At 39.9% G+C, this 14,177-nt stretch overlaps 1 protein-coding gene across 3 annotated transcripts in view; it reads right to left on the bottom strand.

Annotated features, from left to right (window-relative positions):
- Nucleotides 1-14,177, bottom strand: part of PSMD1 (proteasome 26S subunit, non-ATPase 1) — a 75,443-nt gene that overhangs the window by 50,125 nt on the left and 11,141 nt on the right. For all 3 annotated transcript variants that reach the window (XM_075507068.1, XM_075507067.1, XM_075507069.1), the window contains 7 exons: nucleotides 12,934-13,022; nucleotides 12,197-12,275; nucleotides 11,201-11,374; nucleotides 10,117-10,228; nucleotides 9,276-9,472; nucleotides 8,595-8,690; nucleotides 7,985-8,049 (listed from right to left, as the gene is read on the bottom strand). In XM_075507068.1, coding sequence (XP_075363183.1) covers nucleotides 7,985-8,049; nucleotides 8,595-8,690; nucleotides 9,276-9,472; nucleotides 10,117-10,228; nucleotides 11,201-11,374; nucleotides 12,197-12,275; nucleotides 12,934-13,022 — 812 coding nt within the window. The remainder of the gene's footprint in view (nucleotides 1-7,984; nucleotides 8,050-8,594; nucleotides 8,691-9,275; nucleotides 9,473-10,116; nucleotides 10,229-11,200; nucleotides 11,375-12,196; nucleotides 12,276-12,933; nucleotides 13,023-14,177) is intronic.

Raw genomic sequence — 14,177 nt, forward strand, 5'->3', positions numbered from 1 at the left:
GAGAAGCAAGACAGACAAAAGTCAAAGCTGATCTGCAACATACAAGCACTATGGGAAGAAATACATTTTAGAAGAACAATGGACAAGTATGGGGTTTTTTTGTTGTTTAATTATTTAAAATACATTAGGAGATATTTAGTTGATGTTCTGGCTGCCTGTCTAATTAAAAATTACAGCAGAGACATGGACATAAGGACTACCTATAAATATATCCACCTCAGCAGTCTTGCAGAGGGCAAAATAATGGAGTTTGAAGCCTAACAGAATGAGTGAATGCAAATAAAGGGAATATCTTAAAAAAAAAACCCCAACCAAACAAAGCAACAAAAGACCAAGACAAAATGAAGCAAAAAACACACAAACAAAGTCTTTCTTAGGATGACCTTTAAGCCACCCTAAGAAATAGAGAAGGAAGAAATTCAGCTAATCTCAGCTGTGGTGATATAAAACACATTTTGCAAAGCCAGCCCCAAACCATCTGGGGTTCTATAAACTGCAAGCCTTTAGTTCAGATTCTACCAGAAAACTTTTAGGCAGCCAGAAATATTTACTTATCACTTATCTTGTATTCTCCAAGTGTAAAACTCTTCCTAACCACATCACACCTGGCCGTACTAGTATCAATTTTCAAATGCATCAAAATACAGTTAAAAAATCCAGTATTAAGCAGAAGTCAAGGCACTGAGAAGAGACACCGGATGCTATAAAGCTGTTCACCAGCATACAAGAGGCACACTGATTTTTTATGGTGCTTCACAGAAAATGTAATTTTCCTACACCATTTTCTTATTGTGGAAAAATCTACAGCCCTGCAAGTTGGTATGAGAAAGCAAAAGCATTACTCCCCTAAATCTTATTCTAGGCTGTCATATGTAACATCAGCCTTAAAAGGTAAAGTAATACAAGCACAGTAAACCTGGTAAAGGCATACTGAACAACCTGGGACACTGGAGCCCAAAGAGGCAGGACACTCGCCAGAGCTCTTCTGGCTCTTTGCCTTGCAAGCTGGAGCCAGGAGTCCCAGAGTTCTGGCCAGTGCTCAGGACTGATTTAATATTACCATGAAGCATTAGATTTCTTTCATCAAATTGATAAAGATGCCTATGTACAACTGCTAAGAAGCACTCCTTTGTTTCACTTCCCCTTTGGCTCTCTAGGTAGCCATCAACATGGCAAAAACAACAGTCAGGAGAGAAGTAACTTCTGTATTTTTGCTTTGGCATTGACACCACAGTGTTTACCGTCAGTGTCCATTCCCATGAGACGCGCTGTTTTCTCCAGTTGCGAAGAAAGGCTTTTGCCCTGCAGAACAGGAGAGGAAGCTTTTTCATTTTTAAATGTGAGGCTAGTTACAAAAATAGGAAAGATGGCTTGCTGTCCATTTTTACTCTTATTTTTAATAATTCATGTCAAACCCTACTTGTCTAGCCACATCTAAGATTCCTTGCATCCAGGTATTGAGGTCCTTTCCAACCGCTGAAAAACAACATCATGCTCTTAAAAATAAGGAGCTTCTTGCTCTCTGAACTATCCTCTTTACAAATGTTCTAGACAGGTGATAGCAACTCATTTCCAAATTCATTAAACCCTGCACAACAAATGAGCCTTTTATTCTGCAAGATGCACATCAATACTCCCTAATAAAATCCAATAGGAAGTTTTTGCCATAAAAAAATAATTAATCAACTTCATTTAATGGCTCAAAGAATCTCAGCATTTTTGATGACTTAATTTGAAACTTCAGTCACTGAACAGTTGTTTTAAACCAAATTCAAGGATTTGGTCAGACAACCAATTTAGTTATAAATTGCACTGCTTAAAATGTTTAGTTACTCAGTTAAAAAGCCTTAGTGTGTATAATCTGAGAAACTGAAAATATTTTTCTGGAATTAGAGGTGTGGGGGGCAACATACTAGCCTGGTTTCTCTCCCTCCTCTCATGCATACTGTGATTTAGTGACCTGAAAATCTTTATATATAAGCTTACAGGCGTATTATGGGCACTATAGGCAGTATTTTTAGGCCCTAAGGCACAAATGACCTCCCGAAGGAATACTTTTGAGTTTTCAGCAGGGTACAAGCTAGGCTGAAGAAACTATCTCAGATTTAAACTAATCATATTAATTTACTCATCTGTGTAGACATTCCAGTTTACAGTAGAAAGTTAAAACACTTACTGAAATTTTCAAAAGCTTTCAAGTGATATAAGGCTCTGAGCCCTATTTTCCAAAGTAAGTAAAATCTCATGCATACAAATAGTCTAGAACAAAGATAAAACAATAGCAGGGAAAGAATTAATGCAAGATGTCATAGTGCAGTGTTTGAAACAATGAATGTATTTGTGCAATCTGATTGTACAGCTACAATTTTCATTAGAGGTTAGATTAGTTTTGCCAGAGATGCCAAGGGACTTCTCCAATGCACTCCAGTTCGGTTAGTGAAGACACACAGCTCTGTTTCCAGTTTCAGACCTGCAGATAAAGGCATTTTCAAATCCACAAAGACTTCAGTGAAAGTCTAGGGCTTCTTCTGATTATAGTAAGATTTCTGTTACTATTAACCTTTCACTGAAAGGGACCCTCATACTCCTCCCCCAGGAAGACTGAATAAGACAAAGATAAAATGGGTTGGAAAGTAAACAAAACCCTTTTAAATCTTTCCTACGCAAGAGTTAACAAGCAGGTATGTTTCACTAAATTCTTCTACTTCACAATTAATACACTGAAAAAGTCACTGGTACATATCACGTTAGAGTGACTGTTAGCCTCATAATTACACAGGAAATCTGCCATCTGCCTACTGGATAAAGGTAGGTTGCAGGAGTTAAAGAAAACAAACTGTCCAAGTCTTCCTGGAACAAAATCCAAGTATCTGATCTGTGTTTGCTTTAAAACAAATATATAGTGTTAAAATATCAAAGGCTATGTAAACACGAAGAATACAAAAGCAGGAAACATTTGTATTTCACTTGCATCATCCTAAAATGAAGCACTGAACATAAGCCACGCAGAGTTCTCCTTGTTTGGGTAGCCTACACTTATCAGCCAAGACTACATCTTCCTTTTGGGACTCTCAAGAGGCTGCATTGTTCCTTCTCCTGCCCTTAGCCTTTTCCCAACAATATTGCACCAAGGCAGAAGCAGCACCACAACTTAAGTCCTACTTCCCCATGGCTCTTATTCCCCTGGACTTAACTGCTATGAGAGCATTAAACCTTTTTAGTTGATGCTTTCAAGCACTGCTGCATCCCACATTGAAGCCTTCTCCCTAACCAGTTTTGTTATATCTACGACATCTACCTCCCCATTTCTTATATAAAGTGTTCCAGTACACTGCAGCATTGCTCTAACATATAGCAATATAAAACCAAAGCTGACTACATAAACCAATCACATCTCATTCTGCAATATAAACAAAGATCAATTCACGATCTAAAGTAGAAAAAATTAAGATAAAAATAATTCTTTCCATTTTAAAAAGTAAAACATTTTAAATTTATTGTGTTTTCCATCTCACCATAATAGTGTTAAAAAAAGAAAAGGGCTGACCAGAAATCACAAGTGCCTTAAATGCTGTTTTCCAACAGCCGTGATAAATATTTTATAGACCACTTTATCTGTTAGTCCCTCTTTCTACTAAACATCAACAATAAGGTAAGTTTGCTATCTATGATCACTGGCAAAAGTATCAGGACTAGGAGAACAGAGACACATTACAGTAGCCAAGTCCATATATCACTTCTCTTCTTGCTATTTCACAATACAGCTTCTTGTACAGCCCTGCATCCACACTGCAATCTCCAAACATCTCAAGCTTTATTCATGCCTCTGTACCATTTTACAATAACATTGTACTTAAAAAGTGTCTCCTGTAAGAGGTGGCCATTTTTAAATAGAGAGAAGATGTAAAAAGTCTCAGGTTTTTATGCCGTACTATTTTGACTGTCTTGTGAGTTGTGAAAAGGAAGAAAGGAGGAGATAGTTTTGAAATGATTCTCTTGCACCAGAGCATTTTCTGATAATTTAATATGGTGGCATGAAAATGATCAGTTGCAAAACACATAACTAGTGCCTAATTTTTGTAAGGCACTAAGCTGAGAGGGAAAAAAAGCTATACCAAGTCCTATAGCCAGCAAGCTGTGCTTTCAATCCCCAGTCTGCAGACCTGTGGTCTGCTTCTAAACAGTCAGCAAAAACAGAATTAACAGCAGCAACACTGCTGGTCAACAAGCTTCAATTCTACATACATGGCCCCCTGGAAAGCTTTAGGGAGTCCAAGACTAGAACAAGGAAGTTAGTTTTGTGCCATATGAACAGGACCCCACAATGTATTCTGCAGCTCAAGCAGTATGATTGCTACTGCTTTGCTCCCTGGAGCGACTTGCCTGCAGACATTCACACAGCCAGGCAAGCATGCATCCAACATCCAAGTGTGTAACTGCTATAGCAATATTAACCCCTACTCCCCTAATCCCTTCAAAACTCTTGCACCATAGCTGATGTTTTGAGCAATGCAGAGTCCATCAAGCGTTCCTTACATGGCTTACCCTCAAAGTACCACAGGACTTGCTGAGCAAACACAGCTAGTGATCCTGTTACAGAAGCAAGAATTTCACCAACTTTTCACCTTTGTTCCAGGCATCAAAGACAACTTTGGAAAAGAATGTAGGAAGAAAACTCCTGAACACTGCTGAAAGTGCATTTTAACATTTTTTTAAGTTATCTGAGAAGATAAAAGGTATTGCAGTTACAAAAAATCCCAACTGATACTAATTTAAAGAGAGCCATAACCACAGAGTGTTTTCACTTGGTATGTTAAGGAATAGAAATTCTCTTAAGGAATTACATGCTAAGGAAAGTACCAAATGGCATAACTGGGTAATTTGATATCTTTCATAACACACTCGAAAACACATAACACAAAAAAAACCATTTTCATAACACAAAAAAAACCCCTAAAAAATTCCTGTGCTTAAAAGAAAATTAAAAAGTTAATCTTCAAGTTAAAGCAAAACCTTGTTGCTTTAAAAATGGTCATGTTTTATTACATTACGTTCCATCACATTTTACTCTGTTTCTATGCTGCTTTCATTAACTCTAGTCATAAAAGCCAAGCTGTGCCCTTGAATGTACACGGTTGCATGTATGTGTACATGCAAGGAAGGAAGAGGTAAACAAGGTAAACCTTCCTAGCAAGGAAGACTCAGAGGTAAACAAGGACAGAAAAGCCTTACAGAATGTTCTGCTATGCAAACGTATTACCTAAAAATAGCTGGCTTTGTGATGTTTATGACACTTTTAGTTCAAATCCAAGAGGAAGAACATTTATTCACAGACAGCTGTAACTAAAGGAGAAAACAAACTAGGTATTTATGACACAAAGTAAATTTGTGGGCTCTAGCTCTGTCATGTTCACCAATGGCGCTTTTAAGGAAATTACTACCCTCTGACTATGTAACCGCCACTCTTATATGGATTATTCCTATAGGAGGAACAGACAGAAGCACAAGTCTGTGCATACTGCTGCTGCTGTAGTGTACAACCCAGCAGATGAAGTTATACTTCCAGCATGTTCAACCCTACAGTAATGGCATGAATTCCCCAAGAAAAATGTAGACCATATTAAACAAATTTATTCTCTTATTTCAATCCTGACTTCACAGTTCCCTTTCTGGAAGCATATACAAAGAATTCAACAAGACCTCTTCTCACAGGAGCTTCAGTCGTGTTCCTTCACATGAGACACGATTAACTTCTGGGGCTTAGCCCACCGTGTTACAGACCTGCTCACCTCCCATCACAAAACACTTCATTTGAAAGCTCTGCATACCTACCAGCTGACAGATCACTGCCTCTCGCCAGTATTCAATGCTGTATTAGTGGCCTTTAAGACAAGTAAATCCAGTTAGACTTCAACAAACAACAGTCCTAAGAAAGAGATGTTATTTTAGCCATGAAATCTGACAAACTCACAGCTCGCTTGCTCTATATGTCTCTGCACGCCTGCAGTGTTGAGACAGGCCAGAGCACACAATTAGCGCTAACTAGCAGTTTCAGCAAACAGGAAAGGTAAATGTAAAACCAGCTTCTAGATTCCCTACACCGATGGACAATATTCTTTCCAGGAATTGAAACACAGCTTTTGGTTTATAATTAGAGTAATGCAGGGGGTAATCCGTGGGGCCCTCTAAGCAGAAAATCCCTTCCATCGCTGCACGTGAATGCAGGGGTCTGGGCTAGACAAATCAAGGGCTCCCTCCAGAACTGTGTCTTAAAGCAAAACAACTGATCATGGAATTTGTGAAAGTTATCAAGTGAAAAGTGTTAGCAACTACAACAGCCTAACACAAGCCTTTTGCCTTCAGAAGCCAGTGATAATCAGCTAAAAAGTTTTAGTCCTTTGCTACCAAGTAAGGTGGACACTGGAATTTACAAGGAAATGTTCCTCCCTATTGTGCAAGCAGGTTTTGGACTGTACCTCTCCAGAAAGGGAAGGGAAAGAGGCAGGATAAGATCTGAACCACTGCAGAGCAGGTGAAAGAGTCAAAGATTATGTCACTCATTTCCTCATTGCTGGATATGGACAGGCCCAGAACTATCTTGCTCCAACAAGATGCCAGCACATGGTAAATGGTTTAGCTCAGAGCCTTGAAAGCTTCTCATTTTGGTAGGAGCTATCAATGTCCAATTATGTTTTGCATTTGTTGAAAAGAAAAATTACACTGAAATCAGAGATCAAAAGTGCTGTGTCACAACCTGTTTGGAAAAAAGATGCCTGAAACTATGGAAGGCCTGCATGGAATTTTCCTTCTGTACACAGATGCAGAAGCCAGTTAAACAGACCCTTTGGCTTCAGGAGAGACACAGATCGCTATGCAGCAAGGAATGATCTGTGCTCATTGAAAGCAACAGAGCAGAAGCTCTTGAGAGACACCTGCTGCCCACAGAGAGAATTCGTTCTGTTTGTAAACTACATTTAATTGCAGCCAGAATATGCTTCAGACAAAACGGAATGGAGCAGAGTAATTTCTACATGACGAACAACTTGGTTAATGACAAATTGACTGGTCATATCAGTAACACAGTTTTTAAATTCCAGCTTTATGCACCTCTTATCCTGCTTTTTAGGATGAATTTACATACTGCCACTAACCCAAAGAAGATACGAACAAAGATTTTTAAATTGGAGTCCTGGACTCACGTATCCACTACCTCCTCTCAGACACACTCAAAGGCTGCAGCTTGGCTCAGTACTCAGATCACACAGATTACTGTATTAACAGATGAAGGTGTAGTCCTTGGGGAGCCTTCTAATTCCTCAATCTAATAATAAAAACAAAACAAAAAAAAAAAAAAAAAAAAAACCAACCACCCCAAACACCTCTTACCTAGGGAACTACAGAGCACTACAAAATACCAGTTCAGAGACAGATTTCACTTTAGAGAACCAAAGCAAACATCATGACTATTTTGTGATGTGCTTACATTACCACAGCGTAAGCCCAGTAACTTGTCAGGATTTAACAGTGGATACTTAAAAAACAAAGACTATTTTGACATCCTTCTTCAGATTATTTTTACTGAAGTCACAACCTCCAGGAACTTTTTAGATAGCAATTAGGCAGACATATTTGTTTGAGTACTGCTGCCTTTAAGAGGCCTGGCACAAGCATTGTATATTTAATTTTTAATTAACTCTCAATCCTGCAAATATTAATTTTTCATTCTATTCGTCAACTTCATCTAACTGTATTCAATTATGCCGTAAGTCCGGAAACCTATAGAAAGGCTCATTAAGCATCTGCTGAACATTAAGGAAGGCTTCTAATTCTGAACCAAGTTTTAGTTTCGCTCGATTTTTTGACTTTTCAACCTCCGTTCAGTTAGCAATTGAGTCATTTTGTGAAAGCAATAGCATACACATTTCCTGAAAATGTAACAGACATCAATTGAAGGCTGTAGAAACGACCAAGGAAGATACTGTACCTGAACAGAATGAAACCAAGTGACTCGACAGCTGCCCGCCTCACATCATCATTCACATCACTGACCTACAAAAGGGAAAACAGGACATTCAGAAGATAGTTAAAACACTTGAGGACTCTGCAACATTTCAGGCCAGGTGTTAGGGACACAAGTTAATCAAGAAGGCAGGATTACAGAGAAAGAAAGTTAACAATCATGTTCAGCCTTAGCTGAAACAGCCTCACCCTTGTTCATACACTATGACTGCAAGCCTATCAAAGAGCAGACAGACCTCATCTTTTACAGCTTAAGTTGTTTTTTCCCCAGCCCATCATTACACAGACTATTCACTGCAAACCCATTACCAACTACTTTAGGATCATGTTTTATTTTTTAATATGTTCCTTTTTTGTGATGCCAGGTTGAATATTCTCTTGCTGAAAGTCTACTTATCCTAATGTCAGAAGAGCCTGTTATTTCTACTCATAGTATTAAGGAAAGCTTTCATCACTTCACAATCTCTGATTTGGACCAGAACATTAACACTGTAGAAACAAAGCCTGTCAAAGTGATGTGCTTATTCTCTCACCACAAATTTCTTGCTATGTGCTCCTAAGCCCACAGTACTTACAGCCACATGCAGTAGGCGTCTGATAGCCTTGTTGTTCCCTGAGCCACAGTATGCCATAGCAACAGTGTACATGCCAGAACGACGGAGAATTGGATCCTGGAACAGAAAGCATCAATATTTAACATCCATCCAAACAGAGACTCAGTAATTCTGACTTTAAATCTGTTCCACTCTTGGGCCTGGGATCTGCAAACAGGTAGCCTCACTGCTTAATTGTTCATTAGGGATGAGTAACAGGACAATCACCAAAGCAGGGTTGTCATTACCAGTTTCAGGGGGACAGAAAGTTACTATGCCACAGAATGCCAAAGAGAGTATCTGGCAGATGTGTCATTCTGCTTCTTATTCACTAGCTGCTATTGACCACTACTAGATCCTTCAGGATGACTCACCTACAGCAAGTCTCATCTGTTTTTAACCATCACACCCTGTTCTGCTCCTTGTTGCTGCTCACAGGACTATGGAGACTGAGTATGAGACTAAAGAAATACACAGCTAAGCACTGTTGTTCTTGTATTTTTGATCAGAGTGAAGCAACCTGTGAAACGGCCCCACTTCAGACCTATGTAAGAACTTCCCTGGTTTGAAACAGCCAACCCACCATAGCTGGAGATTTCACAAAGGACAGGAAGGTCACCCGTGCAACAAAAGGGACAGGGATTAAGTCACAGCTAAACTTACCTTATCTCTGCAGAGACTCTCAATGAGAGCATCTGCCTCCTCCATCCTCCCATACATGACCAGAGCAATTCCAACCGCAAGGCCTCGCAAAATCTTTTCATGCTGGGTTTCTTGTGCATAGCCAACCATGTCCTCAATAGCCTGAGCATTTTTAGATCCCAACATAACCAATCCCAGTGCCAGGCCAGCTGCCTCACCTGCACAGCACAGAAAAGCAAAAAAATCAAGCGAACTCTGTTCCCAGAAGCAGTAAATATTACATCTAGAGAATCACACAAGATGTAGGCCAACAGATCACTTCTGGACACCACCATGCCCAGCAACTCCACTATTCATGGCCAAATGTGCTTGTAATGATAACCTACCAGCTACAACTTAGTGCTCTTCCCTACCAAGTTCAATTTTCTCTTCCTTGGGCCAAGAGCTGTTGAGATAATTTTCCTGTGAACCCCTGCCAATGCAGCGGTAGCCCCCACAAGCTTCTCCAAGCCTATCTCTCAGCCGAAAAGGGCACATGGCTCTGGAGATCAACCACACTAAATAAAAAGCGTATGACAAAGGAAAGAATAGAGCAAAATAAGGGATTGTTTAAAGACCTAGCATGTCATATCAATATTTGGCATAGTGCCACAGACCAGTCCTGACAGGACCTCTGAACATTACCGCCACATAACTAAAGAACCATGATGATCAGGAAAAGGTCAGTAAATAAAACGCAGCTAAGGCAACCTAGAAGCAATCTATGCTGCTAACAGAAAACCTGAAAAAAAACCCCACCAAAAAAACCCAGATGCCTGATAAGGCCTCAGATGGTTATTTGCTTTGAAAGCAGAACATTTACCTGTCACTGCATCATCCTGGTATAGATTTGTTTTCAGCAAATCGTACACATCTTGACGTGCTGTCCCCATGGCAGCCAGACCCAAACCCAGGCTGCCACCATGTCGGACAATCTAGAGAAGCATACGCAAGTTCAGTCATTATAAAACAGGGAACAATATGGCTTCAGCTGAAGCAGACATCTTTCCATCAATATAAAGCTGCAAACTTTTAGCCCCAAACCACCCAAAATGATCCCCTGACCTGTTAGAAATACCACTTTCACCGTCTCAGGCAGTAACTCTGATGAAAGAGGCAAAAAATAGAATAGAAACGGCAGTTCAAAAGCCCGTAAACAATGAGTATCAGAAGCTTTACACATAACACAAGATCTGAAGTATCTTTAAGGTCTTTTTCCCCACTGAGTGATTTATGTAAAACCATAAATCTGTGCCATGTGTAAAAATTGCTGCCTAGTAATAGCTTTTGAATAGAACGGTAAATCAGTACCCTCTTAAACAGTCTACATCCTCTTTTGTTCTAACAACGGACACAGGAAATGCAGTACATTTGCGGTAAGACAAGTGGGATCCGTTCACAGAATTTTTAAAGTAGCAGTCTGAAATTCCCCAAAGAGACGAAGGGAACATATACTGGGAAAATACTCATCTATTCCTAACTTAAAAAGAGACTTTTCATAGAGGTCTACAAATAGTAAGTGGTGAAGTAAAACACTTCTTTTTGTATAAGATGCACTAAACCTACAGGGCAGCAGAAGCGTTTTGCGGCTTATTCCTTTGACAGCTAAGCCATAAGCAATAACAGTACCTGAATACTGCAGGTCCACTAGCAAAACAAAGTAGATATACAAGTAGTAAGAAAGATGAAGCTAGATTCACTGTCAAATATGTAAGAATTTCCTAAAAATCTTACCTAAACCTTGAGCAATAGGTTGTTAAAACCAAACTTTATATTTAAGACCCACAGGAGGCGTATCACACTACTGCCATGGTCTTAGTTACCTCTAACCCCCACTTCTAAACCAGCTAGCACCCTTCTGGATATTCCCAACAAAACAAATGTTCATTACTGAACCCAGTACATACATCATTACTGGCATTCTTCAGCTGGTTCAGCAAGTAGTCAATGATGTCCCCGCCATGGTTAGCATGAATGAGACCCAAGGCATAGAGACCTCCGCCTTCCTGGTAGGCTGACCCTGGAGAGGTGTCCTTGGGTAGGTATGTTGCCATTAGCTGTAACGCTTCCTTCTCATGACCCTGTATGTCCAGTGTCCAGCAGGAAGGGACGACAGCGGGAAGTGAAAGGTGAAAAACAGTGGATGCAAACACTTCACGATAATATATAAACAAGTCGGGAGAAAACATGTTATAGCCATTACTTTCTCCGCAAAAAAATCAGCCTTTCAGTGCTGTACAATCAGCAAAGAATCCTTCTGCACTAAGGTTTTATTAACCACAGTACACGAGTATTCATCAATCACTTGGTCACTGATCTAAACCAGGACAAATTTGGCCTGAAGCTACACTAATTCATTCGCTAGAGCACTTTAATGAGGGTTGAGGCACACAAAACAATTACAAAGACTTCCTGCTATTTCAAAACAGCTTTAAATATACCCTCCCTGTGAATGAATTTGAAGAAAATGACCACTACTTAGGTCACCATTCAAACTTACTGAAACTTGCTACAGTAAGGACTTTGGTACTGTCCCAAAACCACTTAAGAAATATACACCTGCAATTTTAATAGCTAGAAACTACTGACTCTGTTCAACTCACAAAGGAAGAGGAGAGCTAGGAAGAAGACTCTCTCCTTGAGCCATGTTATCCTACCACCTTTTTGATGCTCATATCTTGTCTGTTATCCGATGCCGTAAGCCACATCAGATATCAGACGAGATGGACTTGATAAAGCACAGCTTTTCTTCAACGCAAAGATACAAACTGTGTTACAGCTGTGCCTTGCAATAGACTAGGTAAACTGGAGTGCAGGCATTATTCAGAATCCCCATTTCAATGCTTTCAGTGTTCACAAGTCAAGCATTTATACTGAACAGAGGTAAATGAATGCAACGTTACCTTGTGTATAACACCCAAGCTGGCAGTAGCAGTAAACTTAGCCCAGTTAGTGGCCCTGGCCAGCCACTCCAAATTGTCTCTGGAAGACAAAAAGAGAAAGGTTATACAAAGTTTTTCATACAGCCCATTCCTCATCCTGCAAGCAGGGTTTCACAGCACTAAAGACTACTTTCAAACCAGAAAGCAGCTCCAGAAGGCAAGAAGGCCAACCACATTTCCACTTTATACCTCTCTCCCCTTCATCAGCCCTGATTTTTGGCTGGTCGTCATCAAGCTTCTAGATACTGGTGACCTCAGTGAAAGAAGGAGAACAACTGCTCAATATGCAGCCCATCAACTCTCTGAGAGAAACTCTAGCAGAGTTTCTGGAGCTTTCCTCAAGTCCCTGGTAAGGTCAGCCCTGATATTTCCCTTCCAAGAGTCATTCAGCACTGTCAATCTCTACCAAAAGATATACATCATCTCAGAAATTCTCCAACTAGTAAACAAAGAGAACAGAAATTCCAGATCTCCACCCTCCAAACTGCTCATATGGTTAGCAGTCAAATAAAGCCAGTTTGTGAGAACAGAGAAAGGAAACAATTCCAGCTTCTTCCCTCTGCCACCACATCAGTTTTCAGACCTTTTGTTTATTCTTCTCTAAGCCCATCAAGTTCTGCAGCCACCCTTTTGGAAGTATCAAGCTACGTAGGAAGTATCAAACACCTCTAAATGGAGCTTCCTTGCCATAGATTTACCTAAGGAACTGGTCACTGGTTGTACCACAATGCATAAAGGAGTTTGCTATAACCGTTGCTGTATGACACACGGAATTCCGCACTGCATCCTGAAAGAACAAAAACAATCAGTATCACCAGTCAGCAAAAGATATGCCCTCGGTCACTTAACATGCTTGCCAGTACACTAGAAAAATGGATTGTAATTATGCTCAATTTAACTGGCAATTTCCCTTTAATCAAAGTTAATAGATTGTTAATACATTCTAATATATCCTCAACCCATCTTTCCAGTGCAAACCAATCCTTTCTATGAGTTTCTGCCAGAAATGTGATTACTTCAATTGCAGCTTAACTGGAGAACTCCCCATCTGGTTCTCAGAGTTGAGCACTGCATAGCGTGTGCTGCTGACGTTTTCAAGCCATCCCTGGAACACTATGCAGGATTACTCCCAAGCACTTAACCAGCAGATGGAAAAGATTTTCCAATACATCTGAAGTGCCTCCTGAAACAGATGAACCCACTGACAAGCATCCCGTACCATTTTTGCTGATAATGTGCATCTCATTTCACATATAAAAAACTTCTCCTATGATTTCTAATAATAATTTAGCTTAAGATAGTCTAATTTACCTGTAAGTTTTCATTTACCCACCCTTGAGTAACACTTTCCAAAACAAAACCAGTTAGTCAATTCACTAGCACTGCCTACATTACAGTATCTGATCAGTTTTGTCTTCAATGTGGAAATATTAGTCTCTGAGCACATATCAGGATTTCTTTAGCCAAGCTGAAAATGTGGTTTCACATAACACCTCAACCAAGATACCAACATACTGTAACCTACAGTCTTGGCTGACTCCCTCCCTCCCCAACCAGCAGCATTTACAATGGATCAGTCATGGAGCTGGAGGGTGAGTTCGTCCATCTTACTGACCAGATGGAAAACAAACCCACAAAAAAAAGGGTGGAAAAAAGGATTAGTTTCTACAACCAATCAGCAAGAAAAAAGACCCCAAACAACACGCTAATGGCAACCTGTCATTAGGTCATACTAGCTGTAAGTTGAAACAATCTGATTATATGGCCTTCTTTGGGTGCAATCAGCTCTTCTTCAGCTTCACATGTTCAAGTTTTAAATGTTAATTTATCATGACTAAACCACAGATGTGTATCCTCAAAACCCAGGAAGGCCATGCTAAAACATAAGATGATGTTGTAAAATAATAGCAACATGGTCAAAACAAATGCAGTATGAATCCGA

The sequence above is a fragment of the Mycteria americana genome, chromosome 7 (assembly GCF_035582795.1).
Source record: "Mycteria americana isolate JAX WOST 10 ecotype Jacksonville Zoo and Gardens chromosome 7, USCA_MyAme_1.0, whole genome shotgun sequence".
Taxonomy (NCBI): domain Eukaryota; kingdom Metazoa; phylum Chordata; class Aves; order Ciconiiformes; family Ciconiidae; genus Mycteria; species Mycteria americana.